Source organism: Stegodyphus dumicola, chromosome 2 (genome assembly GCF_044657685.1).
Source record: "Stegodyphus dumicola isolate Sdum_Otavi_A_Nest chromosome 2, ASM4465768v1".
Taxonomy (NCBI): domain Eukaryota; kingdom Metazoa; phylum Arthropoda; class Arachnida; order Araneae; family Eresidae; genus Stegodyphus; species Stegodyphus dumicola.
Window position 1 is genome coordinate 105,115,759 of NC_140769.1, and position 25,750 is coordinate 105,141,508.

The following is a 25,750-nucleotide window of genomic DNA, read 5'->3' on the forward strand; positions in this document are numbered from 1 at the left end:
TCCTGATGAAACAGCGCCTGAGCGGTAAACTCACTGAACACTGGTAGTACGGTTCGAGGTTCAGATCCCGCGAACGGGCTGGCTGCATGGGCGTTTTCATGGCTTTCCCCATGTGTGACATGTATACGAGCCAGTTTCCCTTAGAAAGTCCTCCACGAAGGCATCTCTCCCCTTAGGCAGATAGCCCTAGTTTGCTTTGTCATAATTAAATAAACTAAAACCTCTTGATGAAACCAGTCTTTCCTTTCATCTCATACCTTCAAAATGCTTACCCTCTAAAGACTGATAAAGGCTCTGACCAAATACTGATGAAATGAATTGAATTGGATTATTAAGTTACGGCAAAGCAGGGCTATCTGCCTAAAAGGAGGAATGCCTTCGTGAAGAACTTTCTAAGGGAAACCAGATGGCATACACGTTACACATGAGAAAATCCATGAAAACGTCCATGCAACCAGCCCGTTTACCGGGATTCGGACCCCGGAGTGAACTACCAGTGTTCAGCGACTTTACTGCTCGGCCGTTTGTGGGCCTTTATGAAATGGAAGGCAATAACTTTATTTAAAATGATTGTTAGAAATACTAAGATATTTCGAAAAGTTGGATGCTTTTTAATATACTTGCAGAATGCCTAAAGAAAAAGAGCAAGAATGAAGCAGAATGCCTAAAGAAAAAGAGATGAAAAAATAAATTTAGTATTTGTATTTTTTTAATTTAAAACTTTTTTATATTATGATATTGATTCTTGCGATTTCAAAAATAAAATATTTGACCAAAATATGAATAACGCTTTAAGAAATCAAATGTAGGATAAAATTGTGTTGAACAGAACATTAAAAGGCATGTGAACTGTGCTTTAATGTAATTTATCTTTTAATACATGCAGTTTTCAAATGCATCGTAGTCTGCGTTACAAAGTATTCTTCTGAAAGAAACGCAATTCAAATAAATAAAATCAAATTCTGAAAAATTTACATTAATAAATATATTTAAAATGCTCAGTTCGAATGAATAAATAGAAAATTTTAAAATAATTGTCTGAAGAGGGAATGCAACACTAACAATTAAAATAAAAGTCTAAAAATTAAAAAATTATGTAAAATAGTAACTATGACTAAAAATATAGCATAAAGAAAACTATTTGAAAAAAAGAAAAAATGATGCACCTTTGATTTAAACTACGCAGTTCGAATGAGTAAATAGAAATTTTTAAAACAGTTATTCGAAAGAAACCATGAAACTTAAACAATTAAAATGAAATTCGAAAGGGAAAAAAATTGCTTAAAATTAATAACAATTATAATTAAAAATATAATATAAAGAACATTATTTGAAGGAAGGAATGATTGGGTCTTATTTTCCTCTCACACACTATGTAAAAATGGAAATGAATATAGGTTGCCACATATTAAGAAGTTCGGCAAGTAAACTAATTTTTGCGCAAACTGAATAAAAAGCGCCAACATAAATTGTTGAATTTCTCCGTAAATTTCGCACCTACAAAATTTAATATTTAGGCATAATTTGAGTCCTAGAATCAAAATATGGAAAAAAAAATTGGTATGTTATTTCAGAAAAAGTTCGATTTCGTGTCCAAATCACTGTTAGAGTAAAGCTATATATAAATCTACTATATATCCTTAGTCGCGCTTTCGAGACATGAAGAACGCAATTTGAATTCGTGAATCGGCCCAGTAGAGCGGGAGATACAGAACTGTCCCCCCCCCTTTTCTTTTTTTTTTTTTTTAGCACTGTACATGTGTATGAATGTATGTATCTTGCATAACTCAAAAAACGAGTAGCCTCAGAACATGTAAATTTTGTATATGGCTATAATATGTAATTATGCACCACCCTTTTTGTTTGCAATCGGCCGCAACAGAAGTATATAACTATATATACCTTATTTGTTACTCAGCAAGATGAGCTTTTTTATTTTTATATGTTGGTAGATTGTACACTTTTTGCTTTAAAAGTGATTGAATTATGTTCTTCTTATGTTCTGGTTAAGGTTTTTTTATGCCTTTAGTTAGTCTGCATGCAATAGTTGTAGAATTATCAACAATTTAAAAGTTGTTTAAATGTGACTAAGCCTGATGGAGCATCCATTCATTTACAGTTGAAACTTAGCAGAATAGTGAATTAAGTCAGTTTCTGCACCTTCAATGTGTTTTAGCTGAATGGGACCAAAAGAAAACTCAGTTTTGTGCACTAAAAAATTTGCCTTCTAGCCCACTGGCTGAATTGCTTGTTTTTGCATAGAAACTCTAATTTTAATTGTAAAAATTGTCTTTTTAAACTGTTTTAACTTTTATGTTTTTCTGTATTCATCAATTTTTAATGAAAATGGTTTTGAGTTTTTATATATTTTGCCTTACTGCAAAGTGAGAACTGAATTAATTGAATAAGAAATATATCTTAAATAAAGAAATAAGTTTAAATGAAGTGCAGCAAAAAAAAATTTGCAAAATTTAATAAGCCTTACAGAAAAGCCATGTGGTGTCTACATCAGGCTTTTTTTTCATGTAGTGAAAGCAGAATTATGAGAAGTTGTTAAGGTAATTTTGGAGTCCATAAAAGGCTTGGGCAGTAATCAGGCACTGCTTGTAAAAACTGTAAAAGGATTTCACTAATTTCAGTTGTTTCATCAATGTACGTATTCAAATTTAATAATAGGAATATCAATCTCTTTGTATTTGTTATGAGTAGCCTAAAGATATTATTGATATTACATATATATTTATATGTGGCTAATAATATTAAGTCTTTTTTACACATACTCATAGTAGCAAGTAAATGAGAAATCTTTCATATGACTACTGGAAATGAAACTATGATAAAACATGCTTATATTATGCATACGATATTAGTGATGCATATCTTTGGCACTGTGGAATCATAGCAATGTTATTATAATAAGTAAGTTTACATTTGTACAAAGTGTATTTTATTAAAAGGAATAACTGTCGGACTGTATAAATAATTTACCCTTAAAAAGATTTTAATGTTTTCTTTTCTTGTGCTGCAAAGTGTTCTAAGATAAAGATTAAATTGAAGCAAAACACACCAATCCTCAGTATTTTAAAGACTTAAATAACGGACTGTATTATAATTTAATGTGCTTACTTTTACTTACATCAAATGTGCAGATCTAACTTGTAATAACAATTAATACAAAAATTATACCTTATTGTATCATTAAATTTGTAAAATTTTATTTTGGATATCTGCTCAATTACAAGCGCTACACTTTCATGTTTTGGGTCTGCATTTGTAACAAACAGGAATTTACTATTAAACACATCTTTGAGCTCTTACTGGCTTTCATTTACTAGTTTATTTAATTCATGTAATATTTTCATATTATAATATTCTCATTTATTATTAGCATCTCTTCAAGTTGTTAATAATTACTTTGAGTGTCACTTGTAACCGTGTTCTCTAATAGCAGAGCACAGCAGAGCAAAATAGTTTGGAATTTAAATTGTTGTTCTTTAGAGCAAGATTGTATATAAAAACCAAATTATTTGAGTTATTGTCATAACGGTTATGTACAATTTTTAATTGTAATTTTTTCATATAATGTAAAAATTAGAAATATGTTGCCCTTAACTGGTATGGTGTATCTTAAGGGTACAAATATTCCATTTTACTTAATGACTGTTTTATTAACTGGGAGGGATGGTATCCTGTGTATCTTTCTGTCTTTATTATTGTCATTGGAAATATTAACTATCTTATATTTTACAATAAAGTTATTGATCTTTCTGTATATTGGAAAAGTGTTGTATTAATTATATTTAAAAAAAATACAATTTTATTTATTGATTCATAGAACTCAGTCATACTGCTTGCACGGGGATTTTATCTGCTATGAAAATTTGTTTTCGAAAATTACTTCAAAAAAATTTTTAATAAATTGGAAAAAATATTTGAATATTATTTAGATTAAACCTAAATTTTGAATGTTATGACAGAATATATAACAAATTCAATTAACATCACAGAGCTAAAGCTTTGAGTGCTAGTTTAAAAAAAAAGACTGCTACTGCAGTTTGTATAAAACTTGACACTTTGGCCTAAGTTGAGATGTAGAATCAAACTGTGGGGGGGGGAAGTCATTGTAATTTCAGAAAAGTCCAAATAATAACCTAAGCTATGCTTTCAAAACATGAGAAACAAGTTGAATTTCACCAATAGGTGGAACAGAAAAGGAGACATGGAACTATCCCACTTCCTCCTGCCTTTTAGAGGGGGGGGGATTCACTGTACATACAGTGGACCATATAATTAATTATCCACAATAAATATAATTTTTTGGTTAACTCTTGAATTTTGCGTTTATTTAAATGTTTTATCTATTGCTTGTATTCATTTCCAGATGTGTAGAATTTCATTGCTGGAAAGAAATTTTTATCATATGAAGTGTAAATAGTGGCTATACTCTTATTTGGATGAGTTTCTTTAATTGTATTTTGGGGGTGGCTCTAATACCTTTAGAGTGTTGTTGGGCAAAAATTAAAAATAATAAAAAAGACTGTTATAAATTTCAGTAAATGATATTCCCTGCCCCTTTCCTTTTTCAGAAAGTTATAGTAGTAGAAAATACTTTAGAATAAGAGCTTGTTAGTCTCATTTAAAAATAGATTGCAATTGAAGAAATTTCATGTATGGTAAATGAGAGGATGAATGCTTCCAGAATTGGAATTACTTATGCAGTTTGATTTATTTTAAGGATTTTGTTACTAGAATGAGTTTCCAGCATTATAAGTTGAACACATACATTCCAGTTTTTCATTGGTTAATGATAAAAGTGATTTTATACTTTTGAAGCTTTACTTCAAAATAGCCATTAGATTTTAACTTTTGGTTTACCATGGTTTTTTGCATCATAGCTATGTGCCAATCATGCAGCTGTAGAAAACAAGAGATTATTTTTTATAATAGCAACAGTACTAATCAGATTTTATGTTTCCAGATTAACTATGACATAGCTAATTTAAACTTTTATAAATTGTATAGGAACCTCTTGTTGCAAATGATCTTCTCAATCATCGGGAATTCGTTTCCAAAAACGTTTGCAATAGCTATAGTGATAGAACAATCCAGAGGTATTATCAGGTAAGAGCAACTTTCAAATACAATATAATCAATTTAAGTATATAGTATGAACGTTATTTGTGTAATATCGTGACGATAATATTTTTACTGGGAGATTGTAATACCCCCACTTAATTTCTAGGAACTACTATACTTTTCCAGAATTTATGTTCAAAATCTTCCTTTGTCAATAATTTGTATTTTAATGTGCATTTTTTTTTTTTTTTTTTACTTTGCAATATATTTTAACATTTTAAAATTTGGATTTCTTCTTCCCCTTATAGCTCAACATGAGTTTGGACACAGTTCTCACAAATGCTGTCCATGGAGAACAGTGCACTAAGTATCATGTAATGATTTTCTTTCATTAACGCTAATAATAAATATTTTTATTTGTAATTTACCTTTTTACAAGCATTAAAACATCTGAATTCATCTCTTATAGGTAATTCATATTTATGGTACCAACATTTTTCTTGGAATAGTTAATCAGACGTGTGATGGAATAACAGCATTTTGTCCATGCAGCATGGTAAGATGTAATTTAGAACTATGTTTATCATATTTTAGCATTTTAAAATACACATTTTCTTCAGTCTGCATGTAAAAATCTGAAATTCAAATTTTTTTAAGAAAAATGTTATCTGCAATAATATATTGTAATTTTTCCTTTGGAATTCTCCCTCCAAAGCATCTTTTTCTGCATAAATACTATCTTTTGGCTGTCTTGTGTAGTTTCAGAGAATGTGTAGCTAGTTGCATAGTTCCAGGTTAAGTCTCTATGATTCTTCTCTCCAGTAGTTGCACAAGCATCCATTAATAGCATTCTGTTCATTATTTTCAGTGTATACTTCTATTTCTCAATATCATTGAATAGTACAAAGTTTGAAATCTGGATGTCAAATAATCGGAATTATCCTTACATCTAAGCATCCCGCATAAAATTTTTCCCATCACACATTGTAGGAACAGAGAATATGATAATAAAAAAAAAAAAAAAAAAAGAGCAAGGGCTTCGTAAATCAATGTTTCTGCCAATTAACTGAAATTTCTTTTGTTAAGAAATGATGGTATGATGTCATTCTGCATATTATTTTACCATACCATTACCTATGAGCATTTAGTGAACCAAAATTTCATTTGCGGCTTTCATAGGGGTACAGCGTTTTTCCTTTTATCCAACCCTGTACATTATAAGTAATACCAAATGATCCACGTTTGTTTGTAAGTGAATGTTGCACATTCTAGTTTTCTCTTGTTGGCATGGCAGTGATGAAGGAAGATAGATAGAATTATATTCTCTTGAACTTACGATTAGCTATGATTGTGAATTGCTATCTTTAACTTTCTGTTTTGATGCAGGTTATTATTTTCTTCAGTAAGTTATTATTAATCTTATCAAAATTAAAGTTTTAATAATTTTGCTGTACAATAATGTCTTTGTTTTACAATAGCCTTTTAAGACCAGGAATTCTTAAAATATTTCACCAGCATCTGAAAATACTTGTCATTATTTATAACCAGCTACCCAATTTCATGATGTTGGTGATGGAACCACAGATTTGAAATGTTTGAGATATCAGTTAAAAAGTGAAATTTTCCAATTGAGTATGCATTCTCTTGTCAATTCTCCTGGTAAAACCAAAAGATTCTCTTTCATTATCACATTTTCTGGATTTAATTTTTTAATCTTTACTAAAAGAAAAAGTGCTCCCTAGCAGTAAATAAAATTTATTGAATTAATTGAAACTTAAATTGTGGCAGTTGCATATTCCCACTGCTAGTAATTTTCAGGATAATTTTTATTAAATTTTGTTTGATCTGAATTGTCTTAATGTACAGAGAGTCAACCAATATTCCTTTGTCAATAATTTTTGGTCCTTAAAATTCCTTAATTTTGTCCAAAATCAGTAGAAGGTCCTTAATTTTAATCATCTGAAATTTCTCTCTCTTTTTACGACTGCCATTTTGAGTGTGAATTAGCATTTTTAAGGAATATTTTTGGCAATTCACTGACGTATATGGTTATCTTTTGAATGGCTTCATGCGTTATAATTTGTTTCTATTTCTAATATAAATGATGGGATACTCGAGTTTCTAAGCAAGAAGTGAAACATAAGCATTTCGAAATTCATTTTTTCTAATACTCTTAAACAACTTTTTGCTTTTGGGGTTGTGAATTCTTTTATTAAATGGTTCTATATTTGACAACTTGTCAACATTTTGGCGATTTTAAGATCAGTTTCTATGGAAAATTTTTTATTCTGAGATGAGAATTTTTTGGCGATTTTTTTTTTTTTTTTAAACATCGTAACATTGATAAATTTCATTAAAATAATGGTAATATATTAGAATTATATTTAAAAAATAACATTAAAATAAAACATTTTTATTTTTCGCTGCCATATTATAAAGTTTCATTTTGGCAACTTATTATACAATATTTTAAAAATTCATGTGTAACTTTGCTTTACATAAGTGTGAGGTACATTGCTAAAATTATCCACAATACTATACACACCTTGTTAAAAAAAAAAAAAAAAAACAACTCTATTCTGTACATTCATTCGAATTGTGTACTTTAACAGGGTTCGTATGGTCCTTAAAGGTCCTTAAATTTTTTTAATCGATTTTTGGTCCTTAAAATTCCTTAATTTTGTCCAAAATCAGTAGAAGGTCCTTAATTTTAATCATCTGAAATTTCTCTCTCTTTTTACGACTGCCATTTTGAGTGTGAATTAGCATTTTTAAGGAATATTTTTGGCAATTCACTGACGTATATGGTTATCTTTTGAATGGCTTCATGCGTTATAATTTGTTTCTATTTCTAATATAAATGATGGGATACTCGAGTTTCTAAGCAAGAAGTGAAACATAAGCATTTCGAAATTCATTTTTTCTAATACTCTTAAACAACTTTTTGCTTTTGGGGTTGTGAATTCTTTTATTAAATGGTTCTATATTTGACAACTTGTCAACATTTTGGCGATTTTAAGATCAGTTTCTATGGAAAAATTTTTATTCTGAGATGAGAATTTTTTGGCGATTTTTTTTTTTTTTTAAACATCGTAACATTGATAAATTTCATTAAAATAATGGTAATATATTAGAATTATATTTAAAAAATAACATTAAAATAAAACATTTTTATTTTTCGCTGCCATATTATAAAGTTTCATTTTGGCAACTTATTATACAATATTTTAAATCTGAAAAATAAACAAGGTATATAGCTATAAAGCATAATTTACAAAACAGCTCTTAGTAAAAGCAAAATTAGCTATGTAATTAATTAAAATGTCTTCTTTTTAATTTTTTCATAGTAAGCATTTTTCCTTTTCATAGTAAGTATTCGTAAATGTAATTGTCTCAGATTATTCAAAATTCTCAGAATATGCATCAGTTTTCTCTATAAAATTAATTTTACACTTTTTCCTACCCCCCCTTTTTTTTTTTTTTTTTTTTTTTCCAAAATATTTCTGGCTTTTTGCTTGAAGAAAAATGTGTATTAATGAATGGGAATTATCATTACACATATTCAAAATATAATTATGTATTTATATATTAAAACATAAATAAAATTACAAATAATAAATATCTAAAACTTGCCATTAATCCTTTCATCTAGATATTTACATGATAAATTTACATAGAAGATACACATTTTATGCGGTTTATGGAAATAACAGTATATTCCTAAGGCTTGAGATACAATAAAAAAATCTAAAAATAATGCTTAGATTACATTCATTAAAATTATTTTAATGTGAATTCTGTCCTATTTTAAACAGTAAATTTCTTTATAATATCTTCACAAAATCAGGGCCATGCTTTAACTCTCAGAACATGTTGTTCCTTGCTATATAATATACTAAGCGCACTTAATCTCGCTTGTAGCTGCTTTACTCTAATATAATTATTACGTCTTCTCAGGGCTGAAAATGATATTGTTATCAAGTCTTTGATTAAAACCTATTCAAATAGTGGCATAGGTGGAGATGGTAGCCCTGGCAATCTGCAAAATACTATTATCATAGAAGTTAAATCTCTTAAACAAGACCCCCAATTTTTAGCATTTCAGCAAGAATGTCCAGACAGTCAAAAATATGTGCAGTTGTCAGTTCTGCATGCAGACAGTTATCACAGTTCCTGTAAGTTTTTCTACCCTCTCTGTCAATTTTCAATCCTCTGTGATGGCCAGTTCTAAGTCTGACAATGCTTTTAGTTATAAGTCGATCTCCATTGATATTATAGAGGTAGTGCTTTATTTGAATTGAAAGTTCCATCATTCTGTATTTTGCCGCTGCATTTCCTATCAAGATAGTGGCATTTACATTATTGTTGAGATTTCAAGCCTCTTTTGCCGGTTTATCTGCTTTCTTGTTACCTGTGATGTTGACATGCGCTGGCAACCATTGAAGAATGCAGACCTTATCTGACTTTTGATAATGATCATTCCAAAAATGTTCATTCTGCTGATAGAATGAATTAAGATAATTTGTAAGTTTCATTCATAATGCTATGAATATTGTTGGTATTACTAGTTCTACAGGTTAATTTTCAGACTCTGCAGAAGAATTTAAAGCATTCAGCTCATTTTTAAGCTTTATGAAATCAAGCAGTCTGCAGTATGAACTGGCCCTTTATTTATTTAGCAATATTTTGGAAAAATTAGAATTGTAAAAAGAAAGTTCTGTTCATTCAAAAGGGTTATAAATTCAAGTTTATTAAGGAAACCAAATCTTTGGGATATTTGATGTAAAATCTCAAAGTCACCTGAATTTTGCATATGTCAGCATACGTTCTTTTTGCTGAAAATTCATTTGTCTCTTGTGTGCTATCATTTTTCCATACTGCTTCAAAATCATTTCTCTGTGACACAAGCATATATTGAAACTTTGCAATCTCTTTTTCATAAGCAATATCAAGGTTTTCTTTTGGAAATCTCAAAAAGTGTATTTAATTGTCAAAACATCATTAAAATGCTTCTAAGAGAAAATGGTTCTTAAAGCAAAAAATTAATGAATCCATGCTATCTATGTAAATCAACCACTTACTGAATCTGTAAATTCACCATGGCATCTAAACGGCAGCACTTCTTTTACTAAGAAGCATAAACAAGCTATCAACATTTTAAAATTTCCCTGTTTTTTATTTTAACTTCGTTATGAAGCTTTTTAGATATTTTCTTCTGTTGATTTAACTGGAGCTACTATGCAGGTGGGAAAGTGGTTAGTAACTCTGACTACCATACCGAAGGGCCATGGTTCAAATCCCAGAGAAGGCACAGATGTAAATTGTTTGTCTCTTCATAGGAGGTAAACCCACTTATTAGGTACCTCGATAATAAAGTACAATGTAACCAGTGGTGAAAACTATGATGCCAATGCTGCCTCAGCAACAGCATGCAAAGTTTTCCTGAAAAGGAAGAAAATCCTCGAAGAAAAAGTGCCCACATACTATAGCATTTATCTAATTATTTTGCCATTGATGCAGTGAATTTGTTTATTTCATCTATAATTCCATAATTTGTTCTCTCCTACCAAACAATTGAAAAGACATCAAGAGGAGGGCCACCTTTTCTACTAACTGGCTAATTTTCTTCAATTGTATATGTTGCTTCAAATTTCTAGAAAATATCTTTCTCTTAGTCTTCCAGTATGTGGAAGTTTTAAAGAAGTAATAATTGAGCTTTAAATTCAATGCAAAATACAGTGCAAACCTCAAACACTTGCCTCTGGCATACTGTTAAATTTCAGACCTCATTTTATCCTTCTGTGTATGTGGTGCTGTTCTCATGCCCCAACTGTTTTATTGCTCTCTCTCTATCTCTCCCCTTCCTCTATTTATTTATTTATTTATTTTTTTTTTTTTTTTTAGCAATACATGTAAGAAATTGAACAAGAATTCAGTATTCCATGAAAATGTCAACATGTAAAAAGTTATACTAGTGCATTAATAGTCTAAACCCTATTTATTTGTATCAAAATGTTTCCAGGTCGCTATAACTCTATAATTCAGTCTATATTTAAGGCAAACATTTTAATAGTTAGTAATTGTTTAACTTACCACCAGACTCTTATTAAAAATTAGTAATGAATTTCTTTAAATTTGATGAAGTATGGAATATTCCTTCCTTGTAACTATGAAGTGATAACATGCTGGAGTGCAAAGTTCAGCCAATCCCCTGCATTGCAGGTGAAAGAAGAAGGGGAAGGGAGGCGTTTGCTTTGCACATTGTAAATTTTTTTGCTGGCTGAATGCTGTAACTCTTCAGCATGTACACTTCTTTTACAGTGAGGGAGGTATAGAAAGATACAGTAAGTGATAATGCACAACTCATTTCATTTTGCATGTCTGTTAATTAAATTAGTGATTCAATGAACAATTTCTCAGTTTTAAATTTAGCAGCACATGCCCTAAGGTGTCGCACCTGCTTTTAAGTTTGTAAGGTTAATTATATCCTGTTTTTTTAAATCTTGCAAGTTACAGGACTCTATTTTTCTGTGTTGAAAGTATTTAATTTTTTAATAATAATATTTCCATTTAAGTAAGCAAATTTCATTCTCTGTTGATAAATTTTCAGTATGCATTGTAAAATTCAAGAGAGTATTGTTAGTTATAAATTTTAAAATAGTATACAAATGTTTTTTCACAATGTGTGTGCGTGCAGCATTAAAATATTGATCTCCAGCAACAATGTAAGTCTCCAGTTCTTTTTCATATGGTATATGTAGCAAAGCAGTCATGAATCTATGTATGAGTTATAAAATCTTGAAATCATAATGTCATTAATTGAATGTATTTATAATGATTACTTTTCCAGACTGACAGGGAGTGTCTGAATTGTCATCGTATGGAGCCCACAGAATGTGAATGTCCCTGTGAATGCCCTCTTAAAATGGATTTGTGTACTGGTCAATTAATTAATGAAAGCAATCGGTGAGTGTATTTGAAGTAGACAGTTTTGATCTACATATTTTAAACATTTTCAAATTTGTGTATTTTCTATAATAATTTAAGCCTTTCATAATAATAATTTTCATAATTTGTGTATTTTTCATTTATAATTTAGTAAAATTATATGTGTATACTTTCAGGTATCCAACATGTCCTTATTTTCCTGAGCTGCCTAACTTGCCTGTTGTTGATACAAATATTTTAGAAACATTGCAGCCATGTTATGAGCACCATTGTTCATTGCGAACTGAATTAAGGTAAATTAATTCGCTTATCTGTTTGAAAGATATATTGGTATTAAATTTTTAGACAAATATGTGATACATAAGTAACATTCTTATTATATTTATGTACAAGCCTGTAAACTCTAAGATTAAGTTAAATCATAGAAAATGTGTGGTAAGTCATCATCCTTCTGCAAATGGTGATAGAAAACAATTTAATGGGCACAAATTTACCTGTGATACATCAAATAGAACTTTTGCTATCCAAGTTTTTGGTCACGTGTTACAGATGCTCACTGCGAGATCCTTTTGTCATGTGACACACATCCATTCTGTGGTTAATTTTCAGTTCACAGCATAGTTGATGTGCTTAACATTGAATTTATTAAGGTCAGATAGCATGGTTGACACATAAACAATATATTTTAACAAATATTTTTCGTTTCATCCTCTGGAAAATTTTTCCAAGAAAGTCTGACAATTTTAGAGGCCAGATGAAGAGTTTTTTTCCTCTTTTTGGCCAACAGGGTAACCAAAAGGTTCTTTCATCAATATCTATGTGGCAAGACTCTTAAATAGTCAAAGGCAGCTATGTCACAGGTTTAATATGGTCTAATTAAATTTGCTGTGGCCATTTGTAACAAGATGATTCTTTTTGACTTACTGTTTGTCTGGGATATGCTTATTCCCATAAAATAAACTCATTACTTAATGTATTGTAATGTAATGAACTTATCTTGATTAGTTGTTGAAGAAGTCCGTATTTCCTCCATCATATGAAAAATTCTAGTTTATGTGTTTTCAAATCCTCTGTAGCATTCTTTCCAGCATTTCAAACATGAATAAATCAAAGCTCTCATGTGCTGCATGTCAGTTATATTGGTTTAATATCAGTGTTCAATAACTTGCCTCATGGTAGTATCACTGAACAAATTGTTGCAATGGGATGTTGCAAGCCATTGCCAATCCAATACCTAAGGAGTTTTTAAAGCAGGCTCTGGAATTATGAAGACAACAGCTAATAAATCATGGTTGGACAATTGTGTGTTTATTGTGTTGCTCCACAAAATTACTTCATTAATTTATTTAATACATCGCCTGTGGAGGTAATTAAGTAGGGGGACTGTCCTGGTACATTATGTGCAAATTGATGAATGGATAAATTTGTTTCTGATAATAATTTTTTACACCAATGTTACACTTCATGTCTACATGTATTATATATTAAAATGTAACACCTGTTTTTTTAAATTTCTTTTTTTTAAGTGATTGTTTTGGAATCCTGGGTTGTGAATGGTGTCAACTTGAATCAGACGGTGTTACGCCTCTGAAAACAAAATTTTGCACTGAACAAAGAAAATGTTTTGGAGGAGTTTTAGGTGCCAGGACACCTTATGCTGATGAAATTATCGGTATGTCTCGTTAATTTGCATATAGTTAATTATAATTATGTGATGCTCATGTAAATAATTTGATTTTGTTTCATTTTTGCCGCAAAGTAGGTCTTTTAACACATTGACGGCGACACGGATATTCATTGTTCTTTTCATGCAGTGGTGCTTGAATTAACGGTCTGTTTTGTGGGGCGGCGCAACGCCAAATTAAAAAATTTAAAAATAAAAATTATAACATAAATTATAAATAAAAATTATAAAATTAAATAATTATATTATAAAAATTATATATTTTATAATATAATAATTGTATTTTTTGATATACAAGCATGCCGCCTCAGGGAACAGACAAATATAACCCACCGATGGGTCAGGCGAGCGTCAGCGTGATTTCGGTATTTCTCAAAAGGATGAAAATACAAATTATCTCACTCACAAGTGAAATACATTGTGAAAACAGTTTTTGCTGAATCACTATGGATAGTTAGTTTAAAAGATATAACAGATAATATTTGCTTTGCTAACAAAACTATTTGCAACTTTCTAAAATGCTATTTCATCAACTTCTAAATGATTGATTTTCAGAATGAAAATATAAAAATGTATGTAAATAAATAGAATGATAAATATTTTTGTAGTCAGTATATACTAACTTTTTAAGCAATATGAAGAGTTAAATTCAAATTGGGAATATTTAGTTATTAAAAAATGTGGCTGCAATGCAGGGAATGAGTTAAAAGGATGTTTTATTTCAATCACATTCATGTGATATGAGCATTGCTAATTTCTGTAACTATAAATAAACTGATTGAAGATTGAATGTGTAACTCAGAATAGGTATAGTAATAAAATTATGAAATGGCAATGTACAGTCATTCAAAAAAAAGTAGGGCAGTTGTGTATCTCCCATTCTGGTTGGCTGATTGAAGAAACTAAACTTGCATTTTTTCTTGTCTCAAATGTGAGACTTATGATTATATATTAAATTTATGTATGATGTTGTTCTAGCATACATATTTTACCATAAAATCTGATTTTGTTTGAAGTAATCTACTAGTTTTTCCATATTTTGATTCTGTGTCTCAAATTATGGCAAAGCAGCAAGTTTTATAAAAATTGCAGCCCCCCCCTTTTTTTTTAGTCCAAAATGGCTTTGTCCCTGAAGGACTATTGTTTTCGTTTGCATTTTTGTGTCGGAATCCTATAAATGGCAAATCACTTTTTAAATCATTGACACCAAATACTGTTGCTCTGTATTAAATAATGAAGAATTTGCATAAATGTTTGTGTATTTCTTGCATTGTGATAGTACCTAGAGCCATCCAATTTTGAATGATGTAATCTTACTGCGAATATGGGCATCTGAAAGGCCAAATTTGGAATTTGTTTTATTATCGATTTCATATTTTGTAAAACTTATTTTTAAATGAATTTTTAAAAAAATAACGAATACGAATTTTTGATTAACAAACTCAACGATTTAAAAGCGAGCAATGGCGACACTCTACAGGGGTGGGCTTTTTATCTCCAATGTGCAGAACTGTGTATTGGAAATTCTAAAGATATGCTCATTTTAAAATTATTTTGCAACATTGCTGTTGGACTGAATTTTATGGTTTAAGTGCAAAGAACTTGATATTTAATAAATAAAGGTAACACACAAGATGTTAAAAAAAATGCCTCTTTGGACGTAATTTAAAATTTGAAACCTTTCAGATTATTTTTATATGTATAAAATAGTATTACTGTAGCAGTCATTTTGATCACAAATAAAATTAAATTATTTGTATTAAACTGTGTACTTATAATTATGGCTAACAGTCATTTTGACTGTTTTATATTCCTTGTTTGGTAGTTTTGGGGTAGTAGTGTCTTGAGACCATTTGTTTGGGTTTCATTTTCATGCCAGATGTTATTAGACAGCTGGGTGGAACAGAAATGAGGCTTCTGCTTTTCAAAGTAGTAATGTTCAGAATGACTTTGTTTCTTTCCGGAATGTTTCAGTAAATTCTTCGCCTTGTTCTCTGTCATGTAGTGCCCTTTATGTCATTTGCATTTTGCCGTCATCGTGGTTCAAAAAAGACAACAGTTGCCTTATGTCAGATATGATTTTTGAATATTTAGGATCAGCTGCTCACCCCCCCCCAAAAAAAGTTGACATTTTTGCTTGAAAGACCTTTGTAATGTCAAAGAAAAGTGTTGCAAAGCTGTGATCTTAAAATAGTGTGGATTATCTATTTATCAGTATTTATTTGTTTATTTAGAGCATTTGCCAGAAGGTGAATTCCTCAGAATAAAAAGTACACCCGTCGGACCTGTTGCTGGAGGCTTAATTATATTATTCCTTGCAATTGCACTTGGAGTTTACTGTTATCGCCATCATGTTCTAAGAAGTAATTCGTCTCATTTTGGATCATCGTCTCCAGATTCAAATTTCAGGATGGCTCAACTTAATAATGAGCCTGATGAACTAGAACCATACCAAGAGCCAATTAATTCAGGTAGAGGTCTTTTATTTTTTTTAATTTAAGATTAACTTCATAATTGCTGTGTGAATGCCTGGGCATCTAAGTTTTAAACTGATGCTCATGCTAACTGTCTATTCTTAAAATGGTGAAATTAAATATATATTTTAAAATGTTATGTACATATTGATTAATTGCTAATAAATGTAACAGTTTTTGAAACTATTAATTGAATTATTGCAATCATTATCATTTTGTCCTAAAATATGTAGTTATTTTAAAGAGTATATTATAGATGAAAATCTTCTTTATATTTTGATGTAGTGAAGATAACATAATTATTTCCAAAAGTGATTTAATCAGATTTTAAAGAAAATGGCCTATTAATAAATTTATCCAAAATAAACATGAGACATTTCACATGGTGTGAAAATCTGCTGAGTGATTGCAGAATGCTTGGTAGCAAATTATATAGGACAGCTTTAAAATCTATTTAAAATCATCCAAAATTATCTAGCTTATTGCTATTTTATCCTGCATTTTTCATCTTAAGAAATTAAGTATATTTTTTTTCAAGACTGTAATCTAAAATATGAAGCAATGTAACTTTCTCTATTCATTTTAGTTCCTCCGATGTGTCAACTACTGCCTAACATGGATAATATTGCAATATCACCGTATCGTGTTCCTACAAATTACAGAAGACCACCAGGTGGTGATAGTGATCATGGTTACAGCACAATGACACCACATGAAGACTCAGAATTGACTCCATACTTTGAACCTCTATTAAATGGAAAAGACAGGCTCATCAATCCAACATCTCAACACTCATTCAGTAGTGGTAGTCGTACTTCTTCACCAGTTTCTTGTGTGCCGTCCGCAGCATGTTCCATATCACCGTCAGTTATGAAAATGGAATGCACAGGGCCATCATGGATGCCACGCAAAGTGTTAGCACAAGTGCAAGTGCACTCAGAAAATGTAGATTAATCCAATTTGTAATATATGTTCTGTAAATATGTATATTAGTGACTTTGTTCCTGCATTTATGTAACATGCTGGTTATGTTACATAGATAATCATGCCACAATATTCAGTTCATATGTAATTGTTTATGTTTCTCTTTTTTAATAATAATCAGGATTGCTTACCTAAGATGTGTATATGAATTATTTAAATTATTTACCTGACTTTGTTATAAATCATATTTCAATATGTGAGGTGTTTTATATTATAAATATTGTTCGCTGCCATACACCATATGCAGAAGGATTGTCATCTCACTAAACAAATTCATCATTATTTAAACACATTTTTATTTCTTTATTTAATTACTTTGTAAACATTTAGTTCATTTGTTAGGAGTCTCATCTTTTCCTCAAAGAATGGAGTCCATGCCAGATCTTTTCTCAAATTGCAAAAAGCATTAAATTCATGAACATTAATGTGAGATGGGATTCGCCCAATATGTTGCTTCCTATAATCTGTAATTATCTTACATAATAGTAGTAGTTATGGTGGATTAATGTTCTTTTCTTATGAAATTACTCAATAGTATTCATGAATAATTTTAAATGAGCAATTCATTATTTTGAATACTAAATTTCGAATGTAATAGTAAAATACCAAATAGTATTTTAAATCTGAAAGTATTACTATTCAATGTTGCCATATCCATGGTTTATATGTTCCAGGACTTAGCATGGCTGTATGCAACTATAGATAATAAAGAATGTGATTTTAAACATATTGTTTGTGCAGCATGTCTAATATGGTGTAGTTTAATTGTTGCATTAAAGCATAATAAGAAATTTATAATTTTACTTATAATAATTATAAAGTATACTATGCAGATTTCGACATATTTCTCTACAAATTAAAATAATGCAACATACATTAAACACTATTCTATACTGTTTTCCGCCTTTTTTCTTGTACATATGAAATGAAGAGTTTCTATCATTTCAGCTTAATCTTCAAACAGAGCAGTGAATAAGTGCAATACCTCTAGTATACAATATAATGTACCATTTCATGGCAAAATAAAAATAACACATATGAGTATAGAAACAAAAAAAAAAAAAAAAAAAAAAAGAGTTTGTCTGTTTATATGCAAAAGCAGTATCTGTTTACATGCATCTAGCAAATATTTAAGCTAACAAGAGCATCTAAAGTGTGACCTGTATTCTTAAACAAGCACACAAGTTCTGTTCAAATTATTTTTGGTATGTTTTTATGACAGTACTCCATCATAAATATACTTTGTGAAAGTTGATAACTGTTTGGAACTATAGAAATTTTCATACGGGTGCCGCAGCATAAACATGCCTGCACCTTTATTCAGAACAGCTTCTAACATGTAAAAAGCAAACCTTCACAAACATGCATGTTCCTTTTTTTATACTGGGGCCACTGCTATGCAAGTAGGATTTTAGTTTGCTACTTTGATTATCAAAGCAACCAAAAATTCGATTTGCATGCTCATTCTCTGGCTTAAAGTCACCTTTATGAAGGTTTGTTTTTTGTAAGTTAGAAGCTAATCTGTATTTGGGTGTGGGCAAGTTTATGCTGGGCTACTCATATGAAAATTTGTCTCTCTAAATAGTAAGTATGTAAAAGTGAGAGCATCTTTATGATGGGTGTTATTATGAAGGGAGTCCCATGTGTGTGTGTGTGTGTGTGTGTGTTATATATATGTATATAATATGGGTACATTTCCCCAAAAGACAAATATTCATAGTGAATGTTGTTGTGGGAAGTCAATGCTGAACATGTTTAAATTTCTATTTATCATTATACTAATGCCAGATCTTATTCTGAAATGTGTTCTTCCCTTCTCTAAGTAAGCCATGGATACTGAATCAGCAGCTGCTGTTTTGCAGGCATGAAAATAAGTATAAATTTGTGTTTTAAATACTCATTTTTACAAAACATTTGTACACTAAATGCAAAGGTAGTACTTATTTACATTCAAGACTCAAACTATGTTAAAATTTTAAAATTGATTTAAAAAATGCTTATTCATATCAAAAGTAAAGAAGTGAATTAATCTGGTTTTGTGATGCATTTGGCAGCCAGCTTGTAATCAAGGATTGAACACGGTCAGACCCGCTGTATTCAGTTGTCTGAACCACTCGGCCATTCCATAAGATATAATAATTTAAAATACTTGCAGAATTAATATTTTAACTGTGGATTTTTTTAAACAAATGTATATTTATTCAGCCAAAGAAATCAGTAAATTATTCCAGTGGATTTTAATAGTACAAATGTTAAGCAAGTTGTTTTATATTTATTTGGTATTGAGTATAAAAGAGAAAAATTGTATGTGGTCTGTGAAAAGAATAAAAGTTTCAGAGATCTGTTGTTGATCTCTTTCAGAGATGATATGTGGATTGAAAGTAATTTTATTTAATTCTATTGCTCAGAAACATTATTTGCATTTGCTTTGGTTATGCACATGAAGCATCACTCGACAATAAATACTTACCAATTCAAATTTTTAATGGTCAAGAATTAAGTCTTCCTAACTTTATGGTGTCCTGCAGTTTGACTGAAAACATCATTTGAATTTTATAAAGATATAATCTCAATTTCTTATGCATGATGTCATATACAACTAATTTAGAGAGATCCAACTGTTGACTTTTACAATTAAATGGACTGTTGAAGATAAAACAATTTGAATAGGCAAGTATTTATAATCCATTTCTCCCCACCCCTGTGTACATTGCAAAAACATGTATACATAATCTTTTCTTGGTAACTGAATTGAATAAAAGCACTTTTAATCCATTATACCTAATACATATTTCATAAAGCCCTCATAAAAGTATCTGTCATTTTTTTGCAGACCCTTTATATGTTTATAAACATCTCAAACTACTGATTAAATATTACAAATTTTTCAAAATAGTATGTTTCATTAATTGTGTGGGTGACATAAGTGTCAAATTTTTACACAATTAAAAAAAATCATCTGATAGTGGCATCAAAACTTTATCTTACACTGAATACAGTTACTGCAAATTTATTATTATAAATTATTATTTCTTATTGGTTTTTGTAACAAAGACTGCAAAGCTAAATTAGGGTTTTTTTTTTCAGCTTAGGTAACAATTTAGCCATATATTATCATATAATAATGCACATCTTTTATATATCTGATTTGTGTGGTAATGTTTTTTTAGAAATGTGTAAGATAGATAACATTACTATGATGGCAGTGCTCTCCATGATGTGTTCATCTGTAACCAATTTTAACAGTTTATATTGTGTGGCAGCTATCTGTTATTGTTATCATTTGTATATATGGCAAAATGAAATGACTCAAGCCAAGTATGCATTGTCATTGTTAAAAACTGTTATGATGGGTTTTATTGTTCATATGTTAAATCATAGCATTTTATAATACAATATAAATTCTGTAGATATGTCGCATGCAAACTATGCATAATACTTAATAGTTATTATGTCTTTATTTATGTCTGTATAATGTTTAAAGCAGAGTTATGTGTCAAAACGTACTACCGAGTATCCATGCAATTTCTGCCATGTATGTTATACATTAACTATGCAATTAGAAGTGTAATTATGCTTTATAAAAATGCCTTGCTGAAACCTGCAATTAAATGAATGATATCAAATGATCTTTATAATTGTTACTGCTTACAGTGCACAGGGATTATTCAGATTATACTAGGTTTACAATTTGTAAATACATTAAACTTTATATTTATATATATATTGATTTCATATGCCATCTTATTTGTGTCAGGTAACATCAGGCTTAAAATTGTGATCTGATTACGTAGAGATTTTAATCAATTTTTAAATTATCCTAAAGTTTAGTGTGAAATTATCTATGCATTTAAATCAAAGCCTAGCATTAACTAGAGTAAAGTATTTAATTCTTTTTTAAATATGTTATTATAATTTATGTTTTAAGTTGTTTAATTTTCTACAGTATCAGTATTAGTACCTTGAAATATCAATAGTCTTTTTTTTCCTAAATCTTATTTAAATATTTTTTAAGTAGCTAAAGTTGTATTTTGTTTTTAAGCATATAATAAGCATAAAATATATGTTTTTGTTATAATTTAGTTTAAGTGAAGGTGAGTTTAATCTAGTATATCTTGTTGCATTCTTTCCACTGATTGTGAATAAAAGACAATTTATATATAATATTTGCAGAATCATATAATCATATAGAAAAATTAACTGTGTTATTTCTAGCTCTTTAATTTTATAATTGCCTTACTATTTGAATAAAAGAATTTTAGCTATTATGTGTGTTTTAATATTGTGCACAGGTCTATAATATAAATAAATTTTAAAACTTCCTAACATATTTGGGAACAGCTTAATAATAACATGCTTTTTTAGTATCTCAAATTGCAATGTTTCAAACTATTAAAACCAAAAAATTAATATTTGTATATATTTTTACTACTGATTAGTTCAAAAGTGTCATGAATTTTATTTTTTGGTTTTAAAGACATAGTAATTATCTAATTTTCAGATTTCTTCTCAATTACTGTTTGCATTCCTGTAGCAAGAAATTAGTTGTCAAATATTTCCACTTACCATTTTAAGGGTATACCAAATTAAATGTGTCTTCCTAACAATTTAAGAACTTGGATTTTAGTTCTTAACACCTTTTTTATCTGAATCAGTTTTCTAATAGCTTTCATTCTTAGCTACTTAAAACCATCAAAATTTTGCTTTCCTCTTAACAGCTAACTTTCATTTAAATTTCCTTGTATGCTTGAGTGATAACGCAAGTACTGCAATTATTATTAATGTGTTCTGCCCTGAGGCACTACACGGAAGGGAGGAATACCTTTATGGAGGACTTTCTAGAAGAAAATGGCTCATATTAACACATTACTCATGGGAAAAAGCTCCCATGCAGCCAGCCCGTTCGCAGGATTCGAACCTCAGACCGAACTACCAGTGTTCAGGGACTTAACCGCTCTGCTACTGGTGGGCCTAAGTAATGCAATTTATTCCATCTTTTTAATGTTTCATAGGACTGTATATTTGAAACATTGTTTTAAGTAAAAGTATCTAATGTTGTCAACTCGTAAGTAAATTTGTATTGCTGAATGAAAGGAAAACTTAAATCAAAAAGAATTTCAGTTTTAAAAGTTTCTGTATTTCTTTTTTGAGTGCACAATAATATGAACAGAAGAATATTAAAAAATATATGCTACCATTTGAGCAAAAGTAAAAGAAGAGACTTACTATATATATGTTGCTGCAAAAATTTGTTGATTTAATTAATGTCAGATGCAGCCAGTAGTTTTACAGAATTACAATTAGAAATTTTGCTGTTGATAAATAGATTTTTATTTTGTAGTGTTAGTTTACTTAACACTTTAAAAAAGTTATCTTAAGCTGGTGGCCTAGGAAGCAATTTTTGACAGCCACCGAGTATATTTCAGTTACCGTGTATTCCGGCGTATAACACGCACCTTTAATTTCAAACTACATTTATTAATGTTTAGATATATTTGCCGTATAACCCTTCTTTTACGAAGAAACCTGAAAGATACATGTGCGATGCTCTTATAATTTGAAGTCATTCGTTTGAAGATTTTTCTCCGGCGAGGACAATGGTATACTGAATTGATAAGGGAAACAATACGTGTGTAGGGGGAAATGCTTGAGGGAGTAAATAATTCTGCAAAGGGGGGAGTTGTATTCAATGTGAGTGTGCACAAGAATGTTATTCTAGAGTTTCCAGGAAAAGATGACAGAATTTGGGCTAAGAATACCCTTCCGGCCTGAATGAATTCACAGAATTAGGAGTCGGATCTCTTTCTGTGGTCAACTGAAGGCGTGATTTTAAAGTGAACATCGAAGGCTTTAGTAAATCGCATTTGCTTCAGTTGAAATACAATTGATCTAGTGTTCCTTTTAGTAGTAAATATGGCTCCTGCCAAATGAAACAACACATGTGAAGTCAATCAGTTTGCAAAAAAAAATTAAATCGTGCTGCAGCAAGGATGTTTAGTGTTGGTGAAAGATGGAACAGATGATGATTATTTATGGATCAGAGTAACAATGATGGTTAAAATGAAAAAAATTTCATGATGTGCCCGAGGATATAATGGAAAACGAACATGACGAAGTTTCATGTTATCCTATACTGAAAGTTTAAGTTCATAAAATGTGTCATTTCTTTTAAATAAACAACATTTAGGTACATGTAAAAATCAAATTTTTGTATGCTAATTTTTTCCTTATTTTTAATCTATCATTTTTATACCCAGCATGTAACACACCCGTAAATTTCGATCTTATTTTTTATATTAAAAGTGTGCACTATTAGTTTAAAATTTTACATATGGTATATGGTATGCTTTTAAATATTGATCTGTAGTTTCAGAGATATGGACTGCACTTATTATGTGTGACTGTTACTGAAGGAAGTAGATAGTTTGGGGCTTTGCCTTTAGCAGTGTATGTCTCTGGACTAAACCTGTGACTGGGGTAAGGTGGAAGAACTCACCACATCAGGACAATTTGTAAATTTAGTTCACCACTCGATATTTAAAGCACTTCAATATTCTGATTTATTCTATTGGGTTGGTACTTCTGATATGTGCTGTTCTTGAATCAGTCATTAATGTTCTTTCATGGTTTCACAATAGTCTTATCAGCAGGTCATGATACGATAAGAAGACACTTCGTAAAGTACTTGAATACTCTTTTGGGATAAGGTCAAAGCCCTAAAGAAGGCTTCAAATGTTACTTTACATGTGGAGCATACAGCATCGGATTTAGCATTCTTCCTAGGCGGGGCAAAAACTTAAAATTGCCGCCCTTACCCATCTTTAAGTTTCTATAACAAATTTTAGTTTTCTACATAAACGTAGAAATAGGTAGTTTTCGAGATAAAATGTAAAATCCATTTTATAGTAAGAAATTCCTTATGTGCTATTTTTTTTTCTAAAAGAAATATATATAACAAATGGTTTAGTTTCTTTTCTCATGGCAAAGCATAAGAGAGCTACCTGCCTAAGAGGGAAGATTTCTTCTGAGGTCTTTCTAAGAGTAATTGGCTCATATGCAAGTTACGCATGAGCGAAACGGCGGAAACACCCATGCAGCCAGCTAATTCGCTTGATTCTAACTCCCGACCGAACTACCAGTGTTCAGACTTTACATCTCAGCTGCTGGTGGCCAAACATACATACCAAAAGTTATATAATTAAAAATCCTTGTGAACCCTCTTAATGCAGTTACTTCTCCGGTGCACTGAAATAACCAAATTTACATTTTCCCTGAAATGGGAAATGGGGATTTTTTTCAATATTTGCAACAATATCTACTCACACTAATAAATGATGATGCTAATAGAAAACGATTCAGCACTAAATACTAAAATAGTTCAGCACAGCACAAAAATGGTCATCAGACATTACTAAATAATAAAAAATTTCATTTAAACAAATATAAGCAAATTACAAATCACTAATGCAATGGATTGAATAATTTTGTACCAATTTCTCAATACTAATAGTAACTTTAAACCTAACACATTAAATATTCATTTCACAATAATGCCTTCCTGTAGCCTACTCAAGAACTCTACTATCGTTCTTACAAAGCCCGATAACATAATAAATATTTACATATTCATGCAAAAGACTATTTTTGTACTGTAATAATCATTTTCTCTGAAATTCGCAATTTTGCAATAGTTGCAACAATAACTAGCGAGACCATGGAGGTAAGAAAGAAAGGAAGGGCCAACCCCGCACTGTGAGTGAAGCACTGCTCCGAGGTCTTCTGTCTCCAGATGGAGTGCCTTTTGTTTACAATTTAGAACTCTTGACAGCGCACTGATAGTATTTCGACACACGATACTTCCATGCAAATCGAAAAATGGAACACCTCCGCATAAAAGAAACATTCATTGTGTGATGGATAATAGCAATTTGTATAGTTATGCTTATACAAAATGTTATGTTTAAAGAAGATTTTAGCAAAAATGTTACGCTTAAAGAATGAAAAATACCTTATGGTACCTTTAAAATTATGTACGTCTTTCAATACCCTTGATTATGCACTCGTAATAAAAATAATCTTTAGTTACAAATAATAGATTACATAAGTTAGTACAATAGATGAGTTCATTAATTACGTAACTAACTTTCATTAGCTACACATAACAACAATGCGGGCTACTGCTGAAAGGAAAAGGTTAGTATTTGTACTTCTTTTCATAATTCTTGTTTCAATAATAATTTTAAGTTCTTACCTAACGCTCTTAAATTACGAAATTAAACTTTTACTCTGCGAACTTTTTGTTCTGAAAATAAATCTATGGCATCGTCATAATTAACTTGATGTACTGTTTGATTTTCTGTTGCGAGACTTGATAAACACTCCTGGCTCATTGATGATCTCGGATAGTTTTTAATAAGTTTTAATTTGCTAAAACGTCGCTCACAGCTTGCGGATGTAGTTGGAAGCATAGAGTAAATCCGCAGGGCAATACTAATATTGTGAAAAGCATTCTGAAAATTATAGGTGTAGATCTGTTGCAAGAGATAAAAAGATTTTTTATGTCGACGAATAACACTGGGACTTG

At 30.2% G+C, this 25,750-nt stretch overlaps 1 protein-coding gene across 1 annotated transcript in view; it reads left to right on the top strand.

Annotated features, from left to right (window-relative positions):
- The window catches only part of LOC118204979 (VWFA and cache domain-containing protein 1), a 117,764-nt gene extending 96,333 nt beyond the window's left edge, over positions 1–21,431 (top strand). Inside the window, exons 21-28 of the mRNA XM_085810981.1 lie at positions 5,023–5,121; positions 5,385–5,450; positions 5,546–5,632; positions 11,927–12,042; positions 12,201–12,317; positions 13,551–13,696; positions 15,943–16,179; positions 16,769–21,431. Of these exons, the coding sequence (XP_085667107.1) occupies positions 5,023–5,121; positions 5,385–5,450; positions 5,546–5,632; positions 11,927–12,042; positions 12,201–12,317; positions 13,551–13,696; positions 15,943–16,179; positions 16,769–17,136 (1,236 nt within the window). The 3' untranslated portion in view covers positions 17,137–21,431. The remainder of the gene's footprint in view (positions 1–5,022; positions 5,122–5,384; positions 5,451–5,545; positions 5,633–11,926; positions 12,043–12,200; positions 12,318–13,550; positions 13,697–15,942; positions 16,180–16,768) is intronic.
- The last annotated feature ends 4,319 nt before the right edge of the window (positions 21,432–25,750 follow it).